Source organism: Epinephelus lanceolatus, chromosome 22, assembly GCF_041903045.1.
Source record: "Epinephelus lanceolatus isolate andai-2023 chromosome 22, ASM4190304v1, whole genome shotgun sequence".
Classification (NCBI taxonomy): Eukaryota; Metazoa; Chordata; class Actinopteri; order Perciformes; family Serranidae; genus Epinephelus; species Epinephelus lanceolatus.
Genome location: NC_135755.1, coordinates 13,466,714 through 13,491,332, shown reverse-complemented (window position 1 = coordinate 13,491,332; position 24,619 = coordinate 13,466,714). Strand labels below are relative to the sequence as shown.

Below are 24,619 nucleotides of genomic sequence, written 5' to 3'. Positions count from 1 at the left end.
ACCAGCATCCTGTGTTCTTCAAAACATCATTCATGTCATATTTCGGGCACTAATGATCAATACGAATGTGTGATGCCACCAGCTAACTGTAACTTCAGCATTTATTATGACACCAACAGAAAGTTACCAGTAGTTGTTTTTCTGCTGTACTTCACTGAGAAAAAGTTTAATCATGCTCACAATCAGACCGCACAACCGCTCAAGATTGACAGATAAAGTTATGCAACGCACCTCTGCTGCAATTACAACACTCAAATGTGATGACTCTTTAACACACTTGTCATACCACACAAGGACACACACATAAAAAAAACCAACCCCTCCTATTGTGTTCTCTATTGTAGCACACATCTGAGAACAGTGCAGAGCGACCCATAAATATGCAGTTACCATTCCTGTTTTCATATTTCCATGCCTCGTCCAACTTCCCCGTACGGTTAAACGCTCTTTTGAAACAGACTCTATGGGTGTGTGTGGTATTCAAGTAAATAACAACAAAAGCTGGCGTGACTAGGAGTCATCGGGTTTGAAAATTACGCAACAGAAGTAATCGGATGTGGCAAATTGTAGAAGGATCACGAACATAAATGATGACATTAAAACTCTCTTTGAATGATTATAATTATGGTAATAATGGTAGTTATTATATTTATGAGGTTGTTGTTGTTGTTGGGGGTAATTTTGGGTTAAATTTGAAAATCCCAACTTTCAGCATGAAAATCCATTATTTGACCCTGTAATGCATTTTTATCCTATTCATGATCCTTCAAGTGGACAAAAATGTCCACCTGTCATTTAGCCATTTGTTATTGTTGCTGGGATAAAAATGCATTACAGGGTCAAATAATGGATTTTTGTGCTGAAAGTTGAGATTTTGAAATTTCACCCAGAATGACACCCCCATGCAAAAAATCACCCCCCTGTGACCTTTTAATTTGTCTGTGAGGGAGTTTTGAATTTTGGAAATGGACAAAAATGTCCAGGGGTAACACATTAAGGTGGACACTCAAGATTAGTGTCACCAGTTCAGTATCTGACCAAATGTCTCCCCTTCTGATGGTGAGTAATTGCCAGAAAAATGTTTTTGCACAACATTATGACGTCACAGTTGACCTTTTGGATATAAAACAGCATCACTTCATCATTTTATCCTATTAGACATTTATGTGAAATTTTGTCATGATTAGTGTATGAATTCTTGAGTGATAGCCAAAAAACATATTCTGTGAGGTCACAGTGACCTTGACCTACAGCCACCAAATTTAAACAGTTTATTCTTGAGTCCAAATGGACGTTTTTGTGCGACATTTGAGGAAACTCCCTCAAGGTGTTCTTGAGATAATCACAAAAATTAGACAGACATAAGGTTACTGTCACCTTGACCTTTGAACACCAAAATCTAATCAGTTCATCACTGACTCTTCGTGGATGTTTGTGCCAATTTTGAAAAACTGCCTTTACAGTGAACCCTTTATTGGGTTCACATGAATGAGACAGTTGAGGTAACAGTGACATTGACCTATGAAAACCAAATCAAATCAGTTCATCATTGAGTCCAAGTGGATGTTTGTGCTAGGTTTGAAGAAATTCTCTTGAGTAGTTCTTGACATATTGCTTTCACAAGAATGGGACGGATAAACAACCCGAAAACATAATGCCTCCGGTCATGGCCATCGCCAGCGTGGAGAAAAAACCCATTGACTTTTAGATGAAGGAGCCAGGAGAGCTAAAATGCTAACTGATTGGCTAGCTCATTTCCATGTTTGGGGACTCATTCCTGCACCACTCTATTTACTACCAAAATGGTGATGATAGCCTACATTGTGTGCTGTAAAAATGTAAATAAGATGTTTAAAATTATAATTCACTTTTTATATTTGGGGAAACATATTCTGAGTTGACTTTTAATTTGTTCAGTAGTGTAGATATTTAACAAAACTAGCAAAAAAGTGATAGCCATGCTAGCAGCTGTGAGAGGCTGCCCTTATAGCTACTAATGTTAGCATGGTAACAGTGGTAAAGCTAATGTTTAGCAGGTACAATAATGGTATAAAGGTCACCACCTTGGTTTAGCATGTTAGCATGCTAATTTTAGCCACTTAGCATAGAACACAAATACAGCTGATGGGAATGTTATTTTTGGCATGCTAGCACCATAGCTAGCTAACAAGTGATTGACAGTCCAGGTGATTATCATATGAAGGCAAAAGTTCATTCTTGTTATATCAGTAGTTGTAATGGTGCCAGGGACAGACTGTGGCGTACCTTTTGTTTTAGTGGGACTCAGAGATAGCTGCCTTCATTGTTGACGAGCCTCGCTACTGCAGATATAAATCAGTAAATGCCACTGATATTTGATGTACAGCAGTTCAGAGAAAGGGAACTGGGCATAAAAACATTTCTACCACGGATGGGTGGGAGCATATATCATGTCAATGTACTTCCTCAATTTTCTGTGTTTGCCCTGCTTCCAACAATAGCAGTTTTACATCCCTGTTCAGCTTCTCAAGGCACAGTATGCTTACGAGAACTGAACCCTGTGAAAATAATGGAAACTGTTCTAGGAAATGAAATGACTCAGTAAACCTGATTCTTAAAACAACGCCCCTGATCTTCAGGATTCTCTGCTTCACTACAGTTGTAGTAACCTTCAGGGCTGGTCAGTTATTTTCTGTATTTGGTGTGAATTTCAAGCTAATCTCATTAGCCAGCGATTCATTTTCCCTCTCTCTGCAATTTGCCTCTGCTTCGTCAGTGGTACACAGTGTGATTTTGTTCTCCCTGAAATCCCCAAATTTCCTAGCAGCTCAACTGTGAACTGCGTTTGGCATCCAAGGAACTGTTTTTGTCATGAGGTGTTCGTAATGTGACCATTTCCCTTCACCCTGCCTCTTACTGCAGTCAGAGATTTCAGAGCAGTCTTTGTTTCCCCACAATGACTTGTAATAGTTTCCTGAGAGAATCTGAAACTTGGTTGGTTTCAGTCAAAAGTAGCAGTCAAGACTTTTGAATTAATGGCTGCTAATTAGTTTCTGAACAATTGGGTGTGTCTGTAAAAGAGCCCACACCCACTGATAATAATGTTTTGTGGCCGATTGTTTAGTCTAAAAAAAAACACTTTGCTCTCTGATTCAGAGGGACTTGTACTTATAAATGATGATTTGGTTGCCTAAAAAAGTCTTTAGTTGTACTAAAAGTCCCTCTAAGGAGTTGAATATGCAGTTTTTCAGTTCAATACATTTTGTGTTAATGGATTTAATGCTGTATTCACACCACGAGTGACACAGCAACAGGTTACAAGTCATTCCCAGTGGAAGCCGTCGACATAAAGCTACATACGAATGCCTGACACTTGTTGCTGTGGACAGGCGTGAAATCAAAGTTGAGTTGGCACCAACAATCCTGTCTTTTTGTGTCTAGTTGTATTTAGCTTAATTAGCTTGCACTATGCTAGCCTTATGTGCTAGCCCAAACAGGGATGCAATGAGGCGGCGAAATGCTACGTTAAAATGGGGCTCAGGCATTGATCAAAAGCGTAGATATTTTTTTGACCAGATACAATCTTTAGATGACGTTCAGCTGAGGTGCTTTGTGGTATGTAGCAGACCACACAAACCTGTGACGGCATAATTACATTAAGTAGCACTTGAGCAACACTTTATTGGCAACTTGGCGATAACGTAGCTGGTCACGCTGTTGTGCTGTTGCTCGTAGTTTGAACACAACATAAGCCTGATTTTCCAACACATTCTCACTCCGACCTATCGACATGAAATATCGACGTTTGGTCATGGACCTTTCACGTCCAGATACGACGTGCAAAGTACCCTGGTGCGTTGGTTGTTGACTTTCTGAAGTCTGCATTGTCTTCTTTCAGGAAATTTACCCTTTACATACAGCCTCTTTCAAAATAAACGCACTATGTCAGTACAACAACGCAAATTGACCTTTTTTCTCCTACAAAAACAAAAACACGTGGTTAGGTTCAGGAAAAAAGAACAGCGTTTGGCGTTATAATCTTACGTGACATGAACACTGCTCTCCCGGGTGAACGTTGGTGTTTGATGGACCCATCCTCCACCCTCCTGCCCGCGCTATTCGTACTTTCACCACCTTAACTTTCGCTCTTGTCCCGCTGCATTTCCCCCTGACACTGCTGAGTGCCGTAAAACTATAACAGCGACCAGCCGCGCAGTGTCTGAAGCCGCAAGTCACTGCCTGGGTGCTGGATTTTGACGACTTTGAAGTGAGACCGGGTTGGATTTTCCCTTGCAAAAACTAGCATTATCACATTTAACTATAGCTGTGAATGCACCGTGCTAACCAAGCTAGCAGCTAACGTTATGGTTAGCTCCAACCTCTTGTCCGAACATGTCACTTCTGGCTCCAAAATTCAAAAGTTGGCTACGTTCATTGTCTTATACAGTCTTTGCTCTGAACCTTATATGTCAACCTCATGGTGGCGCTACAAGAAAAATAAGGGAATCACCGAAGTCAGTAGGGTTCATCCTTTGGCTTCCATGAATATCTCTACCAAATTTCAATCCATCTATCCACAATACATCCAATAGTTGTTGACCACACACAGAGTATCTTTATCATAAAACACTACTGCTGAACAAATAAACAGAGCTAAAAATAAAAGGTACACTGCTGATTGTGTTGAATAAAAAGTAAGTTTGTTTAAAGGGGATTAAACCTGTGAAGTCTGCACTTCTCTGGACCTGCAGCTGCACTCCTGCCTATGCAACGCTTTGGATGCTGACTGTGTTCTTGCTGCCCGTTGTGAGATACGTAGGGAGGGCGTGTGCCTGTCTGAGATGGTCCATTATGTCACCGGTGCCCCAAGAATAGTTCCAGTGTGTCCTGTGAGTTACTGAGGCGAGTGTGACGTTCAGAACTTAACTGTTGTTGGGCCAAACCCAGGAGAAACAGGGGCCCTACTGTTTCCACACGTCAGGCACACCCAGCCACACACACACACACACACACACACACATACAGATGCATAGACTTATACTCACATGGAACCGTTTAAGGTTTTCCCTCTGCCACTGTTCAAAATGCCCCCAGAATAAACACTCAAGGCAGATCTGAACCAGTGAGGCCAGTGATCCCCATTAGAGCCGGGCTGTGACGCAATGTGTAGGTAATGAATGGTAGTGGGTTTCAGATGTTGCCTCAGCCTTGTTTTGTACATATATTTTTAGAAAGCAACGTGAAACTTTCAACGTTCGTAGAGCACAGGGTCATGGGCTTGTGACATGACAACAGCTACAATACATTGACATAAACACGTATAAAACAATTTTATTAGTCATGTGAATGCAAAAATATGAGGTTTTATCACAGTTCTTTCAGACACAGCTCTTTGGGTCATGCTGAAATTATAAATTGAGAGAATTAAATAACAATTTTGATAATCTGTTCATTTGGGTCATTTAAATAACAATAATGGGAACAAGCGGGCCTCTCAAATATAACAGTTTCTCTGTAACTTCTGTCATCTTGGGGTTTTGAAATGTTTTTGGACAAAATAAGTCATTTTAAAAGTCAACTGGGGGAACTGGGCAACTTTGAGGCCCATTTTTGCCCATCAGTCCTGATGAATTTATAATAGGCTACAAGGGGGGTTGTCTTACAGAGTCACCATGTATGTATGTTGGCAGTGTTTATTTTGACGGTCTAAATGACATCATAACCTCTCAGAAGTAATAATCAGACTGTGAAGTTGCTTTTGGTAAATAAAAGATGATAAGGTCAAGGCTAAATTATATGTTGTGCTATTTTATGCTGTTTTTTAAGACTCAAGGTAGCCAGATGGGGCCACCGAAAATCTTAGGGTGGCACCAAAACCACAAGACATAACTGAATTTCAGGAACTCGATAATGCTGTGTTAGTATATACTGTAGGCTAGTTGCAACATGGAGAATTAAGCAATCGCGTACTGATATACTTTGGTTTCATCTAATGTGCATAGACTAATACCCACACAGTTGACATTTTGAATTCCACAACAATCCCGTTATGATGTGTTAACTTTTGTATCTGTACGTTAGGCAATTCAGTTTTCTCCACATGGCTGGTTTTTCTTTCAATTCGAAGAAGTACATTGATTGTAAGGAACAAGCCGTCTCAAGGGGAGACTTGTGGGTACCCACAAACCCCACTTTAATTCAGATATCCTGAGGTGAGACTTCAAGGGACATGTTTTAAAATGGTACTGCCACTGGTTGCCTTGCCAGAATTTAGCCTAAACTTGAGGTGATATTAAGCCGGCGTGTCAATTTAACCCTATTAAATGCGTTGTATTTTTTATAAATACACTTAAATCTTTACAGGAAATGTACAGTTTCTGCTCGTTAGATGCGTACAGCATTTTTTAAAATAAACTTCAAACCTCGGTAAAACAATCAACACATTCTCATTCTGACCTCGTCACATATCAGCGTTTGGTTATAGACTTTCCACGTCCACATACGACGTGCAAGGTACCCTGGGTGTGTTGGTTGTTGACAATCAGGGACGCCGTGTGAAGTTCTGCCAGTTACATGCATTGTTTTCTTTCGAAATACACTTATGTTTTCACAGGAAATGTAACGTTTGCATACAGTCTCTTTCAAAATAAATGCACTACGTCAGTACAACAACACGAATTGACGTTTTCTTCCTTCATCAGCTAACACACATGGTTGGGTTTAGGAAAAAAGGACAAGGTTTGGATTTAGAATCTTACAGGACGCAAACACCACTCCTCGAGTAAAAGTCTGTGTTTATTGGACCTATCCAACACCAATCCTACCTGCCCTACTAGGACTTTCGCCGCCTTAACTTGTGTTCTTGTCCCGCCGCATTTCCTCAACGCAGCCGAGCGGCATTAAACTATAACAGCAACTGGCTGCGTATCATGCCGATGTTGAAGAACAGCTTTTTCGTCAGTGTCTGACACTGCAAGTCACTGCCCATGCATCAGATGCCAACGACTTCTAAGTGAGACCGGGCTCGGGCAACAAAAACGCGTGGTTAGGTTTAGAAGCAAGGTCATGATTTGGTTTAGCACTCAAACAGGAAGTGAACAAGAGCCTCCCGGGTGAAAGGTCTGGGTGTGTTTGACCCATCCACCTCCTCTCCCACCCATGCTTTAAGGGCTCTCCAGCTCCTTATACTACGTCGTTAATGGTAGCGTTTAAAATTGTCCAGCGGCATATTATACCACTGTGACAGGTGCCACCTGGCCGCCTGATTAACTGACTTTGCCCATTTGCGTATCATTCTGCCACGACAGGTGCTATCCGGCCAACTGGCGGCTTGTCATACCACCGTGAAAGGTTCCATCCAGCCACATTTCATCATCACATACTGGCACCGCCCAGCAGCATATCGTACTGCTGCGAAAGTTGGCTTTTTTCTTCTTCTTTTTTTTTTTTTTTTTGGCTTTTTTGGCTTTATTAGATAGGACGGACTTGACCACAAAAGGGAATGACATGCAGCAAAGGGCTGGATATGAACCCACAGCCGATGCGACAAGGACAATGCCTCTGATCATGGGATGACCACTCTGAGCACTGAGCTACCGGGCATCCCTGAAAGGTGGCTTTGGTGTCGGCGTCTGATGCCGAAATCACTGACCAAGCGGCGGTATTTGACGAGTTCAGGATGAGAACATGCTGTTCCACCCAAACAACCCCTGGCTCCTCTTTGGGGACGCCACTGAGTAAAACATTGTTAAAATCCATATGACTTTGTTTAAATTCAAAATAAGATCCAAAAAACTCAAATATATCAGGCTGATTTTTGGGGAGAAATGTGCCTATTTAATGCTGCCGAATACATAGAACATTTCCATTTTAAGGAACCACAAAAGGGGTTCAATAGTTTACACATATTTGCTTCCATGAGGAGCTGGTAGAGTATTTACAGTATATAATAAATAATATGATTTATCATGTTAAACGTGGTGACAGAGCCTTCACTGGAAACACTATAGGGGCAGTGTAAATATGTACACAGGTCTTCCTCAGAGCAGCAGTGCCAGTAAGAGAACATCAGTGTGTCAGGTGTTATCATGCTGCCATGTCCTGTAAATCTCTCCTCTACTGTAAACCATCACCTCCTCTCCCCTCAGACCTCCCTCTGCTGCTGCTGCTGCTGATCACACACCAGTCAGCCTCCTCCTCCTCCTCCTCACTGCTCAGACGCAAGTGCTCGTCCACGTCTGTGACGAGCTCGCGCCTACGCTGTTTTAAAAACGGTTGCTCCACGCGCTCAGTGATTCACTCAAGTCAAACGCGTCGAGCAGGGAGAGCACAGAGCATGATTCAGTGTCTACATGAACTGTCTCCGTCTGCATGTGTCTCACTGCCGCTTTTCTGAGCACGAGGAACTCTACGAGGAGAGCCGATACAGAGTTATCGATTAGTTTATTGAGTTTGATTTAATGACAGTTGGTCGAGTTTAGTGTGAACGTGCGGGATAGCAGACTTCACCTGACCCGGTGTGTTTGAAAACACCACCAAACTCTGCAGTTCACCTGAGACGCACGAGGACATCGTTTGCATGAAACTGTGGCCAGGTAAGACACATTTTTTAAAAGTATAAAGTATGATTTTATTAACATATTCAAAATATAATGACAGTTTGTGAAAGCACATGCAACTTTAATCACTGTCACGCTTATACTTGTCGTACGTTACTGAGAAATGAGGGGGCTTGGGAGACGCTACGGGGCTCGCTGAATCTCAATTTTAAGTTGTCTCGCTCATTTCTTAAATTAAATGTCGCACACATGAAATGTTTTGATGTTACAGTAATCAATAGGCTCTGATGTTTAATTCGGCATACAAGAAATGAGAACATAACATGAAGAAAAAGTTTTTAACAACAGTTTTCTGTTGCTCCTTTTAGAAAAAGTGAAGCAAACCCCTGTCATGCCTTGTCTTAATTTAGCTGTACTTTGTATGGTAAATCCTGAAATGTAGAAACCCTAATTTAAACTATTAATTCACATTCTTGTGTGCTTTATTTGTATTTTTCTTCATATTTGAAATAAAGTTTAGGGCAAAAGGCTCCATACACATAGGTGTAGATCTAGGGGGGTACGCAGGGGCATGTCCCCCTCAATTTTAAGAACATTTGCACCTCCCCAATAAAAACATAAAATAGCAGAGAACTTTATTTTGTCAAAATTAAATACATTTTCACCATTAATTCGTGCAGAACTATGCACATACTGGTACATTAAAATCACCAGAATGCAGGAAATTAAGTGTTTAAAGCTCAAATTTTGGTTCCATAGAATAAATATTAAAGTTAAATAAAAGCTGATGTGTTGTATCCACTTCCTAATGCTGATCGGTAGCCACAGCTCTTTGCACATGTTCAAAAAACTTAGAGAGTTGTTTACTCAGATCACGTGAAGTTACGCACGACAGCTTACCTGCATGCAAATTTGGATTGTTTGTTCGGGACATGGCTGAGTTTGTGACTCGTGCCCTGTGGCAGGGAACAACAGTGCTGCACAGTACCTGTGGTTTAATGCAAAACAGGTAGCCACCTGCGTGTGTGTTTCCAAGTGAAAGTTGTGCACATGTTTGCAACCCACACGTGTAACTGTGTGTGTGCATGCCCGGGGTCGGCCCAGGCTCTAGGTCAACTCTCATCTCTTTTGTGAGGTGACACACTCACAAAAGCACGCCATTGTTTGCAGGAGAAATATTTAGGTGGGGAATGCAAAGCTGTTTCCTGCGCGGGGTCCCGGCTAACAATGACCGCCACCTTGGAACAGTCGGCGGTTCTCAGTGCAGCTCACTTCTGAGGAGCTCGGATGTTGAAAGAATAGCCAAGAAAAGAGAAAGGGGAAAAAATAAAGTTCGGAGAACACAATGGGAGAACAGGCAGGTCTATGGGTTTGTAGGATGGGAGACAATGGGAGGCCAGATGTGGACGTTGCATAAGACTGGGGTTGGCAAGGTCACAGAATCCTTCAAGCCCTCCTGTTAGAAACAGCACTGTGATATAAGAGTTTGTAGTTCTTGGCATGGGGTGCATGTACCTGTGATTACCTGCGTGCCACCTTTTGTGTGTTACGTTAACCTTCAGATTATTGTGGCATGTTTCCACTTCATCAGTGTGAGGGTTCACTGCAGCGAGGACAAAGCCCAAACCTCACTGTAAATATTTAATGGCTGGTGTCTGTGGTGAATGAATATTCCTCCCATGCGTCACCTTTGTAACTGATCCTGTTTGGTGGCCTTCTGTTTTTCCATGCTGCGGTACAACTTGTGCTGAGTGCATGTTTTTTTTCCCTTATCAAGGAGTTGAAAGAATGAGATTGCACAAAAACGATAACGAACAGAGAGTTGCTTTTAACCGAACTAAATGTCAAAACAACCTATTTCCAGGATGTACTTTCTCCTTCACCGTATTTAACTCTGAACAAAGCTCAAGCATCTGTCACGCTCAATTATTCATCTGCTAACGTCACTGTCTGCCTCTTTTCAGATAAAAGCAGTGGATGCAACTACGCTCCGTCTGTGGAAGAAAGGTGGAAAAGTGGGAGAGGCTCTAAAGACGACCAGCTGGCCACCGGCAGATACACCTCAGCTAAAATTTCCTCCAAACCCAGCCTGAAGCGCACCATGTCTCTCAGCACGTTTCACCTCATGCAGACTCTTAAGAACTCTCCAGCTGCGCTACGTCGCCGCTTTCGCCGCGACCGCACAGAGTCTTTATCCCACGGTGATCCTCTCTTCAAGGTCCACTACCTGGGCACGGAGAAAATCTTCTCTCTGGATCGAGAGCAGGCTCAGGACGCTATCAGCCACTTGCTGGAAGGTATCGCTAACGGGAAGAAGCTGAGCAAAGATCACGCCCTGGTGGTGCGCCCGAGATACGTAGAGGTCAAGGAGCTGAGCACAGGTCGGCAGCTCACCAAGACGTACCTTCAGGACATTGCGTACTGTGCGGCGGACGCAAACCGGCCCAACGTCTTCTTGTACATCTGCAAACATCAAGGGCAGCAGCTGCAGTGTCGGGTGTTCTGGTGCAGCCGGGCGGAGCGGGCACGAGACATGACAGCTTGTCTGGCACATTCTTTCCAGCGGGCGCTGAGCGACTGGCAGCAGAATGGCTCGGCCACGCTGCAGCCAGGAGAGGGAAAGGGGAAACGCGCGGAGGAGTCGTCCAACTCTCCCGCTAACAACAAGAGCTCCACGCTGCCTGCCAGTCTGGGAAAAGGTGAGATGACAGTACTGCTTCAGAAGTGTTTGTTTTTGTCACTGACGGGCTCAGATTATTGTTTAAAGTTAACACTTAAAATAACACCATGAGCCTGTCAGTGGCAAAAATAAGTTCTTTTAGTGGACGTAAATTCACGGTGCACAGTTGTCCATTACTCCAATACTGGAGTCATTTCAAAAACATTTGTCTCCATGAGTTACCAGACTTAAAAACATGGTGAAATAGGGTCCAGGTTGAAAAATAAAAAGGCTATGAGTATGTTTTCCTTCAGAGTTGGAAGCTGTAGGGATGGCAGTTACGGCTACTCTGCTAAGCTAGGCTAGTTAATGTTTAGCTTGTTACTTCTGGTGTTACGTTTTTAGATTAGATTTATTCTTATTCACATGATGTAGTGAACTTAACTACTATAATGTTTGGGCATTTTTCATTTAGAGAAAACCCTAAATTAGCTTGAGCTAAGGCTAACTACCTAGCTAGCTTCCAGTTAGCCCTGGTTTTCCTCTTCCTGTGAGTTTTACTTATCCCCCCTTCCACATTATTGATGTTTTTATGACAAAATAGCACATTGCGCTCTCACTCAATACTAGACCCATTTGAAAAATTATTCACTGCTCTGCTAAGCTAGGCTAGTTAGCTTTTAGCTTATTAATCTAATGTTACTTCTGGTGTTACGTTTTTAAACTAGATTTAACCTTATTTACACTTACTTACATGAGTCCTACATTAGCTTTAGCTGTGGCTAGCTTCTCAGGTTTCCTCTTTTTGCGAGTTTTACTTATTTTTTTTTTCCCCAGCCAAATTATTTTATATGATTAGTCACTTAGACAGAAAAAACATGGTGAAACAGGGTCCTAGCTGAGAAATAAAAAGGTAAATGTAGGTTTCCCTCTGGAGTTAGAGGCTGCGGGAATGGCTGTTATTGCTACTCTAAGCTAGGCTAGTTACCTTTTTGGCTAGTTAATCTAATGTTACTTATGGTTTAAGTTTTTAAACTAGATTAAGCCTCATTTACAATTAGTTTCATGACATTATCACATCAATTATTAAGATGTTGGGGCACTTTTCATTTAGAGGAAACCCTAAAGTAGATTTAGCTAAGGCTAGCATCCCAGCTAGCCTTGGTTTTCCTCTTCTTGCGAGTTTTACTATTTTTCCCCTACCAAACTAATACTTTTTATACCAAATAAGTTATATTTTTTAATAGATGTCAAAATTTTAGACTATTTTTTGACTCAGTTTTGATAAATTATTTAGTTACGGTGTTTTGGCTTTGTAGGGCTAAATAGTTCTAAACCACAAAGGCCTTTAATGGTTGAATAAAGAGCCATTTCCTTGATTAAGTGTCGTTATCACTCTCTCCTCTTGCTCTCCAAGCTGTGCAGACAGATAAGATTTCCACTGCAGCGAGCACATTTAGTGAAAGTAATGAAAACCAAGTGCTGAAGTGGAGAACAGTAAATGAATACCCTCACCAGGACACTTTCAGAGTCAAGGTTGACAAACTCGTGGGGCTGCTTGGATGTTCATGATTAACATTTTAACACCGGTGTTTCATCCGCAGCTGCCGAGCCACTCACCACTGACTCATCACTGACTCTGTGTGTCTCTTCCTTTTCAGTTCGCTGGAAGAAGAGGGGCTCTGTGTCTCGCAGCCCCCTGAGAGCCATCACCAGAAGAGGATCTGCCTCTGACAGCTGGAACTGAACTCCCGCCACTTTAACCCCTCAAACATGGGACCACATTAACCTGAAGACAACCTCAAGGATGACGGCACTGATGGGAGGGAGGGTGATTACAGGACAGACGGGAGGACAAAGGGACTGAAACTGGGAGGTGTGAAAGGTCCATATTTGGATGAATGAGGACTCTGCTTGTGAGAGGGTGTCGCCTGAATCAGTGAACGTATGGACTTGAAGGTTTTTCACGCAGCAGAGTTGACGGTTGCAAGAGTGATGTCCGATGTAGCACAACATGCTGTCGACAGCTGCCTTTGTTCGCCTGTCAGCAGCTCTGTGACTGGCTGCGAGCCGTTTGTGGACCGGGCTGGTTCGTTTCCGTAACTCTTTCATTTTTGGTCGGCTTGTTTGCTTTGAAGTAGTCTGCTTGATACTGAAGCCACCGAAGAGTTTGGTCTGCTGGAAGCAGATAATTAAACTAGCAACAACAGCAGCTGTCGGCCAAATGATCCACAGATGATGACTAAAAACTGGAAAGAGGCAAAGAGCTTTATCTTTTTTGTTTTTAGAAGGCGGATTTTTATTTAACTGACATATGTGACAGGTCATGATGATTTTATGTTATTATTTTAACCCTGTGGCACTAGGATGTTTATCTTTTTATTTTTGAATCAGATGGACTAAACCATGAAACCTTTTTTAATCTACGTTGTGAGAGTTTTGGCCGAGATTACAAACAGATGTAAAGATAGAGAGGGAAAATGCAGGCATGCTATAAAAACGTCAAGTACATTTAATTACAGTTTTTAATGTAGGGAAGCATAATGCATTCATTTGAGAAAAAAATTGCCCCTTTTTTATTTCATAATTCTGAGATTTCATGGAAAAATAATGCTCATGTTTTTCTGACTTAACCAAGTAATTATCTTATTAATTAAGAAAAATGAGAATTACTGAGATTAAGACACTATCTCAGAATTTAAAAAAAATGAATGGGAATATTTTCAGCTTTTTTTTTTTTTTAAATTAACCACATAAGTATCTTATTCAGTTACAAAAACGAGAATTAAGAAAATTATTATCTCAGGATTTTTTAAGGAAAAAAATCTGCATGTTTTTCTAATTTAACCAGATAATTCTTATTTATTTACAAAAATGAAAATTAATTAAAAATAATTATCTCAGAATTCTGGAAAAAAAAAAGTTTTTAAATGGCAAAAATCTTTAGCTAGTTTTTCCTAAATAACCACATCAGTATCTTAATTCAGAAAAACAAGAATTAACAAAATTATTTTTTCAAAATTCTGAGAGGAGATTTCGTGGAAAGAAATAATGCTCTTGTTTTTCTAAATTAACCAGATAATTATTTAATAATCCAGAAAAAAACAAAATTATTATCTCAGAGTACTCATTAAAAAAAAATCTGCCTGTTTTTCTGAATTTACCAGATAAGTATCTTATTAAGAAAATTGAGAATTAATGAGATTATTATCTCAGAATTCTAATTTTTTTTTTGCTTTTTCTCAGTTAACCACATAATTATCTTATTAATTCAGAAAAAAAGAGAAATAATGAAATCATTATCTCAGAATTTTCATAACCAGATATTTATCTTATTAATTTGTAAAAAAAAAAAAAAAAAGGGAAATTAATAATAAATTCTGCAAATTTTTCAGCATTTGAGTTTATTATCTTGTTAAAATAGAAAGTAGAAAATTGAGAATTATCAATAATATTTTATTAATTCAGAAACACAAGCAGAATTTTTATTGTCCCTTAAATTTTTTCTCAGAATTCTGAAATATTTTTTTTTATTCCGAAAAAAAGAATGGATTTTTTTTCTTGAAATCTTTGTCCGAATGAACGAGATTATCTCAAAATTCTGAGGAAAAGGACAATTTCTTTTCTCAAATGAATGCATTATGGTTTTGTATTAGTGCACACATACACGATAATTTCTGAGCACTTCCTGTAAAATGTTTATATCTGAACGCATCAGTTTAATTCCTCGTCAGGTCATCAGACGTTTTATCTTCCTGCCATCTGAAGAGGTCAGCAGCAGCACCTGCATTATAAATGGAAAAATATAGACCTTAGCAGAACCTGCAGGGTCAACAAAATCCTCCCCTCAGGTACCACAGCAGCATCCTGCAAAAACAAAAAACAGATCCCAACTGTCCACTGCCATGAATAATTTACATTTACGTGGAGAAAAGCACACTCAGCCATGACTTGCGGGTTTGTTTGTGTCCGAACACTGGGAACGCTGTGTTCCCGTGTGGAGCCTCTGTGAGGAATGTGCGGCCGTGCACCTGCATTCCAAACGGGGGGGAAATTTGAGAAATGTCCAGCCATGACTTTGCATAGTGAGCAGCCTCGTCAGGAGACCAGTGCTCCCTAAGCCTTCGACTCGTTCACATTACCAAAGCCATAAAAGGTGCCCTGACTATTTAAAGTGACGGTTAAAGGCAGTGATGTCTGCGGCGTTGCATAAGATGCCCTCATGATTCAGTCTTAAGGTTTACAAAGACATGAGGATTAGTGGTACACCCCGAGGCTACCATGTCATTTTGTGTTTGCTGACCACAACTAAGCTAGCGATGTCGCCTTTTATTTTGTTTTTTTATTATTATAGGAAAGGTGTTTTTGACTGATGTGCCACAAGGTTTTTATCAGTTAACATTTTTGTATTCATGATGTATCTTCTCCATTACAAACGGCGCAGCCCCCATCTCAGAAAAAGGGGTCAAAGTGCCTGCTTTAAAGCGTATTTTATCAATGTACTGTTTTTATGTCATTGTACATATTTAATTAATATGTATTTTATGGAGTATTAAAACTTTTTATACAACATTTGTTTGTGTGTACATGTTTATTTTTGTACCACTGTAACTTTCAAGACAAATATTTAACCAGCTTTGACCCTGACTCCATTTTGCTTTGCTTTTAAGATGTTATATTTGGCCTGAAGCAGCTCAGTGTGTGTGTGGGAGGGCAGGATTGAGAGGTTTGGGGGGTGGCAGCAGGGCAAGACATTCAGAGAGGTCCTGGGATGTTAGATTTCAGCCATGTGACTCAATTCCCAGGGTTAGTTCTCCAGTGTTTTCACATTTCAACAGCTCATACATGTGACTATCTACCACTAACTGTGGTAAAGGTACAAGCTCTTTCTACACAGAGATGGTGCCATAGAGCCGCTATGAAGTCCCTCCTATATGCTGTCTTTGCATTTTTCTAAAGAACCAAACAGTATCACACTGTTCCAGTGTAGGGGTCGCCGGTTCAAGTCCCTGTCTGGACCAAATATGGAGCATGGACTGGTAGCTGGAGAGGTGCCAGTTCGCCTCCTGGGCACTGCAGAGGTGCCCTTCAACAAGGCACCGAACCCCCAACTGCACGGGGCGTCTCTCCAAAACAGCTCCGTCACTCTGACATCTCTCCATTTAATGCGTGTATTGGTAATGTTAGTGCATGTGTGTGTTTAGGGCCTGTGTGTGTATGACAACAGAGTGAAAACACTGAATTTAGCCTAGGGGATTAATAAAGCATGCCGGCATGGTGGCATCAAAAGAGCCATGACAGGCGTGACATGTAACACAATAGCATTGGCCCCTAGCGTGACATATAACATATGTTTCAGCAGCGCTTTATAAGCGATAAAAACGGCATAAACACATCAATTTAAATCATTAACGAGCCCTGATATATGGTGGTTGAGCCTGTCTTGTGCTCAACGGGGGAAGAAGCTCACGGACCTGCATACATCTTCGGCCCCTGTTCTTCTTTGAGTTAGCTGCTAACTGCTATCAACTGCTTTTTAAATCTCCCGGGCGTGGGTTGCAAACAACACAATGTCAGATTGTTACAGCACCTAGGAGCTCAGTGGGTCGAGCTGGCATCCCATGTGCAAAGGCAATATCATTGCCGCAGCAGCCACAGGTTCAATTCCAGCCCACGGCCCTTTGCTGCATGTCATTCCCTTTCACGCCTAATCCGTCCCGTCCAATAAAGGAATAAAAAAGCCCAAAAAAGAATCTAAAAAAAAAAAAGATTGTCACACCCATCCTGTCCGTGATCCCGTCCGGCATCGTTTCGGCACTGTTACTATCTACACTGCTGGCTTAAAGGCGAGACAACTCCATTACCCCATGCCACGAATGTACCTTTTTTATAGAACAGTGGCAGTGTAAAAAGGGCTAAAGATACAGCTCCAAGTGCACTGTGTGGCCTTGGAAAAAAAAGGTTTGCCCAGTGTGTACAATGGATGGGTATTTTGAGTAATTTCTGTATTCGAGTACTCGCATTAAATTATTATAAAGTACTTAAGTACCCACAGAAAAAAAGCATAAGGTAAGAATAGAAATGTAAATTAGCCAACAACAAAATTTATTCAACAACAGCTTCAATTAGCCTATTAAACCATAAATTAGCAAACCTTCTGTTGCTGCCATTACACAGGTTAGACACAGTACTGTAGGACCGTCTCCAATATCTATCCAGTTGGCATGAGCTAACACAGCAGCAGCAGCGGCTAACATCCAACACCGAGCTGTTATACAGACCCAACAAATTTAGGCTGAAACCTTCTACTGTGTGGTCCAAACTGTCTGTAACCGGTAAGTTAACATCACAAGGTTTTATCCATTTTAGACAGTAAAAAAAAGTTATGTTCACATGTGGGTGGCGATTACTCTATACGTTCAACAACGTCCAAATTGAGTACTTGGGTTCTCATGCTCATCCATAGTCGTCTTTAGAATAACCACAATACAACAAATAACCTAAATTCAGTTGTTCTGATGACATATCAGACATTTGAATCTATTTACTGTCTTTTCTTTTTCACAAAAAGTCAGTAGAAGTGCACCCATAATATTTCATCTGAATGCGCATCATACACAAACAATCAGAGTCACTTCTCTCCGGCAGAGTCCTCCACTGTGGGACTGCTCTCTGACCCGGTGCCCTCTCTGTGCCGCTGTAACTCCAGCAGGGACTGGACGTGGAGACGCCTCAGAGGCTTCACCTCCTCCACCACTGAAAGGAGAAAACCATCATCAGAAAACATTCACTGATGCCCTGAAATTCAAGAGTGGAGTGTGAGGAGGGATCCATTTGTAACGTAGCTAAACAGCATCATCTGCTGGCTTCAATAAAAATAATATTAACGATGGTGTATTAAAATCAAATGATGCCTACCTTTGTCATAGTGCATCTCGTCCCTGTTTCCGTAAACCACGTACATGTCCAGGAAGTTAAGGAGAGCACCTGTGACGAGGAAGCGGTCGGGGAGGGGAAGGCTTTTGATGTAGCGCATGTCCAGGGCGAAGGGGTTGGAGGGAGAGGGGACAGTGCACAGACACACCAGCTCACTGATGACGTCCCACACACGAATACCTGAAAACAACAGCAGTAAACACGACACAGAGATGCTTTTTGAGATAAATATTTGTAACAGTCTAACAGTGCAGAGTAATTTTACGACCAAAGCACCCAGAGCTTTTTCCACCAAGCTAATCCAGACGAAACAGTAGTCTCTGAGAAGGTTAAACTCAAGCAAAGACATCTGCGTCTGATTAAGCTCATGGAAAAAGTTGTAATTATTGAATCTGTGCAGTGAAACAATAGCTCTCTCATGTTTGGATTCCTCACATTGTTTCCATACCTCGTGTCTGCCAGTCTGCGATGGACTTGAGTTTCATGGGCGTGTCCTTGACCATTGAATCCGTGCCGCCGATGTTGACCAGGCGCTCGTGATTGGAGCGTATCCAGGCGTAGGGGCGTCCGTACTTGACGTAGCCGGCCAGTAAAAACAGAGTGCAGTTCACCTCCTGTGGGGAGGACAAAGTCGAGGTCGTGAGACTTGAGCAGGCGAGTTAGTGGTTGTTAAAGTGAGACTGGCTGACGCACTCACAGGCACTGCTATCTCTCTTTCACTGGGGGAGGCTGGGAGGAGATGCTCCTCGCTGCTGGGGTCCCTGAGGACAGAGAAAGACGTCCAACATTGTGTTTGTGTATAATGTCTGCACTGTGTGAGTCTATCACACGAACATCTGCACCTCGGAGCTGTAAGGCTCTTTGTTCAAAGCCTCAGTAGTAGTCTTTACTTAAAGGAACACTTCACCCACAAAATGATCTTTTGTATATCGATTAATCACCCTGTGTTACGTTGAATTCTTGAAGAAAACTTACTTTTTCTCACAAGCCTTCAGAGTAAACGAAAAATCCAAAAACAGAGAAAATATTTGATGAATTGAAGTCATAGGGGTCCACGTTTAACAACAGCAAAACTATATCAAAACACCTGTTTACAAACTCTCACACAACTTGTGCAGTATGATTCAAGTCTTTGTTATTCACTGGTATGCTCAGGACTTTCCAAACAAACAGCTTTTTCTGACGAGGACCTGACCTGACCTGAAAGTGAGACTTACGTACGTTCTCATCAAAGCCAGGCTCCATTGACAAAAACAGTAATTTTACCTCCCTGAAGGAGCTGCTGGTCTACCACTGCCTCGATCACACTTTGGTGAATCCGAACCAAGACTTTAAAAGGTCCAGTGTGTAGGGTTTAGGAGGATATATTGGCAGAAATGTAATATAATATAATAAGTATGTTTTCTTTAGCTTATAATCACCTGAAAATAAATAATGCTGTGTTTCTGTTGTCTTAGATTAAGCTGTTTATGTAGAGGGGCGAACAGTGAGAAATTGTTCGGACTCGTTTTCTGGGGAACAACAATAAACCAAAGTCCAATTCATCACATTTCTATAAGTGCGGTGACCCATTTATTATAACACGTGCTCACCTTCACACAGGTAAAACATTATATGTCTATAATTCATCTCAGGTAAGTTTCCACTTTACAGTTTCGGAGTCCGTCACAGGCTAGTGTCCAAGTTTCCATTCCCGCCACACTTAACACGGTCAAAAAACTGTTTGCTTCCCCCGTCACACACCTGCTGCTATATTACCTGCGTTTTCCTGTTCTACTGCCAAAAAAAAACCTCTTGCACGTCTGGATCTCAAGTTCTCAGAGAAAAGAGGTGAGCGCATGTTAGCATGTGATTGGCGAGCCGCACATCTTCAACATTTATTTGTAATGTGAACCTGCTTAATACTGCTTTATTCAGTGTTTTTACTGGTTTAAATCACTGGGTGCGTTTGTTTTGGAGACGAGGGGACATCTGTGGAAAATTCAGCTCCTGGTAAAAACCTCCTGATCAATGATCACTGAAGGAACTCTAACCAGGAGAAGTTTCAGCTGGTTGCAATCTGCAGTCCTCACCACTAGATGGCACTAAATCCCCCCAAAACTTACACACTGCTACTTTAAAACACCAAAAGGCCCGTTTCCACTGAAGAAGTTCCTGGTACTATTTAAGGGGCAGGAACTACTACAGGAACGTCCTCTCGCTCGGCCCTCTCAACTGCCGTGTCTCCACTGAGAGAGCGGCGTAGGAGGAAGGTTCCTGTAAAGTTACGGGCTCTGGATGTGACGTAATCGTTGTGCGACCATTTTGACTGGGGCGACGTAGGGACGCCGTTAGCTGTTAGCCGATAGCGGTGTCTGTAATAACTCACGAAGTGGCCTGGGGAAAAATATTTTTTCCAGCGGATGTCTTAGTTACAACATGATTGAGCTAACTGGAGTAGTTTCATGTCGTATCTGACAACGGGAGGCTTTTAACAGATGACGTCCTGATGTTAGCTTTGCTGCTGCTGTTAGCTGTCCCTGTCAGCTGCAGCAACTGATGCTTTCTAGACATCGTGATTTCCCAAAACTGAATAAATACCACACATAGCAACACAAAACTGCTTTGCTAGCTCAATCATGTTCTAACTAAGATATCTGCTGGAAAAAATAATTTTTCACAGACCGGTTATTGAGTTTGTTTACATGGTGGTGGAAGCTATGAACGAGCTAACCCTCGTCTGCTGAGTTTTAAAAATGACGGCTATTTTGTTGCTTTCTGTTGACGTCACATCCCTCCTTGAGTATATCCAATCAGCACCAAGTAATCCCCAAGCCCCAGCCAGGAGTTTTTCAGGGCCGTTCTGAGTACCTACTCCGAGGCAGGGACTTGTTTAGCCCCTGTAAAAGTTCTGGAACTCTGTCCTTCGGGGATGGTTCCTGCGGTGGAGACACGCACCAACGGCCCCGGCCCCGTAAAATTACCCCGAAGTTCCTGCGGTGGAAACGGGCCTAAAGTCACACAATAACACAAACTAACTAACTGATGGAGCTGGTAGACCAGCATCTCCTGTGTTTAGCAAGGTAAAATTACTGCTTTTGTCGATGGAGTCTGGCTGTGGAGCGGGAGATTGACAGACGGATTGGGGCGGCGTCAGCAGTGATGCAGGCGCTTAACCGGTCCGTTGTGGTGAAAAGGGAGCTTAGCCAGAAAGCGAAGCTCTCGATTTACCAGTTGATCTACGTTCCAACCCTCACCTATGGTCACGAGCTCTGGGTAGTGACCAAAAGAACGAGAATGCGAGTACAAGCAGCCGAAATGAGCTTCCTCCGCAGGGTGGCTGGGCTCAGCCTTAGAGATAGGGTGAGGAGCTCAGACATCCGGGAGGGACTCGGAGTAGAGCCGCTGCTCCTCCACATCGAGAGGAGCCAGTTGAGGTGGTTCGGGCATCTGGTAAGGATGCCTTCCGGACGCCTCGCTTGGGAGGTGTTTCAGGCATGTCCAACCGGGAGGAGACCTCGGGGCTGCCCCAGAACACGCTGGAGGGACTACATCACCCGACTGGCCTGGGAACGCCTCGGGTTCCCTCGAAAGAGCTGACGGGAATGGCTGGGGAGAGGACTGTCTGGGCTTCTTTGGTGAGGCTGCTGCCCCCGCGACCCAGACCCGGATAAGTGGAGGACGACGAGTACGAGTACAAGTCTGGCTTTGAAAGGAGCATTGGCAAATTTTACATTAAGTTTAGTATTAAATACAGGGTTTTGGAGAAAATGCATGTGTTTGTGGAGTACTGATCATACGACTGGATAAATGAGACTTGGAATATACTGCTTGAGTGGTGTGCAAGTTTGATAACAGATGTTTTGATATAGTGTTGCTGTTGTTAAACGTGGACCCCTATGAGTTCAATTCATCAAGAATTTTCCCAGTTCTTGGATCCCTTTTATTCCATGGACCCATGATAGAAAAACAATTATTTCCTCATGAATTCAATATAACACGGGGTAAGTAACTGATATACAAATGATCATTTTGTGGGAGTAGTAGTATTCCTTTAACAATGAGAGATTAGTAATGCTTCCCATAGAAATAAATGTAACTTTTTTAATTGAAAAAATAAGCAAAGCCTCACATTTTAGAAGCTGTAATCACTTTTGTTTTGCTTGACCCTAATATTTAAACAATTAATGGATTATTACATGATTGTTTGTCAGTTGATTTTCAGCACTATTGCACTATATTCATTGAAAGTGGACGCTGGGCGACATTAGCGAGCATTAGGCTGCATCAAAGCATCATTGTAATGACTACAATCGTGTACAACAAATGCCACAGAGACACCATCTACCTCACTGAAAGCCTTGACATATTGTTTTGTTTTGTACAGGACTAACAGGAAGTGATGCACCAACGGATGTTCATGAAGATGCTATGACACAAGCCCAGTTTCAGATATAAACATGTGGCACACACCTGACAGTCTGTGGCTGCGCCTTGGTGTGAGCGTGTGCCGGAGGGTCTCGTGGGCCCTGAGGCTCCCCAGGCAGGGGAGAGCTGCTGCGGCTGTCCAGGTTGGGGGAGCTGCTGCTGGGGGACACATCGCTGCTGTTCTGGCTGCTGGTGGACGAGTAGGAGGAGGCTCTGGAGACTGCAAACCCTGGGGAACGCCAACCCTGCAGAACAGGTATGAGGTCACTCAGTCACAGATGGTGATGATGATGAACACATGAGGAAATACGCAGCGAGATGAAACTAACCAGATCCTCATTAACGACCGTCAGCAGCAGCTCCTCTTTCCCTCTGAGCCAAGGCTGGAAGTATTTAAAGCCCTGCAACACAAACAAGATTATCTGCAAATGATGGTTTGATCATGTGTGTTTAATCTTCTCTACATGTGCAGTCACTGACCTGTAATGATCCCAGCAAGGCCAGGTCACTGAGGAAGTGCTGCAGCTTCCTCCTCTGCTCCCTCTCTCGTTTCTGTTGAGTCACACAAGACGCAAAAAGACAAGAAACACATTAATTCCACTCAAGTCTGACCTCAGTGAATCCCATCAGCCCCCTCCCTGTCTAGTATCCTAGCAACACATGCAACGCCTCCCCTCAGCATCCTGTATCTCTGTCGACAATAAAGACTCGGTATAATAATGATGTAAAACAGGAGCAGTGCAGACATGACATGCAACAACCCGACTCTTTCATATCCAGATTCATCCCCTGCTGCAGCTGATACATAAAAGCACATAATGATGAGACAACTCACACTGCCGCTGCTCATCTTGGACCAAAATGCAGACAATGTCGTCTCCTTCACAGGCAAACATGGCGTTACATGCACACACTAACACCTCACACTGTGCTGTCTGATACGGCTCATTGTCCCGGTGAGCTGCTGTGCTGTTACACACACACACACACACACACACACACACACACACACACACACACACACAGTCTGGTTTTGTTCTCCTCGGGTGTTGCCTTTTCGGTGTTCACTGTCGCAGCATGAAGTTGGTTTGGGAATGGTGATGCGAGTGAAGCCCCTAGCGGCCATGTTGGAGTACTGCAGGTCAGAGCTGGACTATGACAGTAAGGATGGTTCAGTTTGTTGAGGTAACCACAGGTGGAAAGAGGACTCAGATATTTCTTCCCCCTAATTGTTTAGTAGTTTTCATATGTAAGAAAACAACATGTATACAAAAATATAGGAAAACATTTTCACCCCCTAAGAAACAAAAAGACAAATAAAATCTAGTAGAGGACAATAATGTGGCCCTGTATTAAAAAAAACAATCCATCAACATCAACTAAATCTGCAAAGTAACTAGTAACTAAAGTTTTGCAAATCCTGGCATTTCAGAATCTGGACACATGAAATGCTTTGTGCATTTTTGCGTAAAAAAAATTACATCAATAATCAAAATGGTTGACAATTATTTTCTGTCAATCGATTAATCGACTTTGTTTCAGCTGAACTTACGTTTTCATGTGTTTACAGAGAATTCAGTTGTAAATCTACGAGAATAAAGTCTCAGAGAATTAAGTCTTAAATCTAAGTAAATCGAGTCAAGATTTTATTCTCGTAATATTATGACTTTATTCTCGTAGATTTATGACTTTATTCTCGTAATATTATGACTTTATTCTCGTAGATTTATGACTTTATTCTCGTAATATTATGACTTTATTCTCGTATATTTATTACTTTATTCTCATAATATTATGACTTTATTCTCGTAGATTTATGACTTTATTCTCATAATATTATGACTTTATTCTCGTAGATTTATGACTTTATTCTCGTAGATTTATTACTGTATTCTCGTAGTTATGACTTTATTCTCGTAGATTTATTACTGTATTCTCGTAGATTTATGACTTTATTCTCATAGATTTATGACTTTATTCTCGTAGATTTATGACTTTATTCTCGTAATATTATGACTTTATTCTCGTAGATTTATGACTTTATTCTCGTAATATTATGACTTTATTCTCATATATTTAT

At 42.0% G+C, this 24,619-nt stretch overlaps 2 protein-coding genes across 2 annotated transcripts; one reads left to right on the top strand and one right to left on the bottom strand.

Annotated features, from left to right (window-relative positions):
- The first annotated feature begins 8,269 nt into the window (after nt 1-8,269).
- LOC117246085 (uncharacterized) lies at nt 8,270-14,306 on the top strand. Its single transcript, XM_033609800.2, has 3 exons — nt 8,270-8,573; nt 10,502-11,236; nt 12,858-14,306. Exons 1-3 carry the CDS (start codon nt 8,558-8,560, stop codon nt 12,941-12,943), a joined length of 837 nt encoding a protein of 278 aa, XP_033465691.1. The 5' UTR covers nt 8,270-8,557; the 3' UTR covers nt 12,944-14,306.
- A 2,974-nt stretch (nt 14,307-17,280) lies between these two features.
- Nucleotides 17,281-23,563, bottom strand: LOC117246083 (uncharacterized). Its single transcript, XM_033609797.2, has 8 exons — nt 23,375-23,563; nt 23,020-23,091; nt 22,869-22,940; nt 22,585-22,784; nt 18,830-18,893; nt 18,581-18,746; nt 18,115-18,312; nt 17,281-17,952 (listed from the first exon to the last, which is right to left on the bottom strand). Exons 1-8 carry the CDS (start codon nt 23,387-23,389, stop codon nt 17,828-17,830), a joined length of 912 nt encoding a protein of 303 aa, XP_033465688.1. The 5' UTR covers nt 23,390-23,563; the 3' UTR covers nt 17,281-17,827.
- Between the last annotated feature and the right edge of the window lie 1,056 nt (nt 23,564-24,619).

Coding starts and splice junctions, on each gene's coding strand:
- LOC117246085 (XM_033609800.2), top strand. Junction 11,237..12,857: donor GCCTGCCAGTCTGGGAAAAG/GTGAGATGACAG, acceptor CTTCCTTTTCAG/TTCGCTGGAAGAAGAGGGGC.
- LOC117246083 (XM_033609797.2), bottom strand. Junction 22,785..22,868: donor CGGTCGTTAATGAGGATCTG/GTTAGTTTCATC, acceptor CCTGTTCTGCAG/GGTTGGCGTTCCCCAGGGTT. Junction 17,953..18,114: donor CGAGATGCACTATGACAAAG/GTAGGCATCATT, acceptor TTCTCCTTTCAG/TGGTGGAGGAGGTGAAGCCT.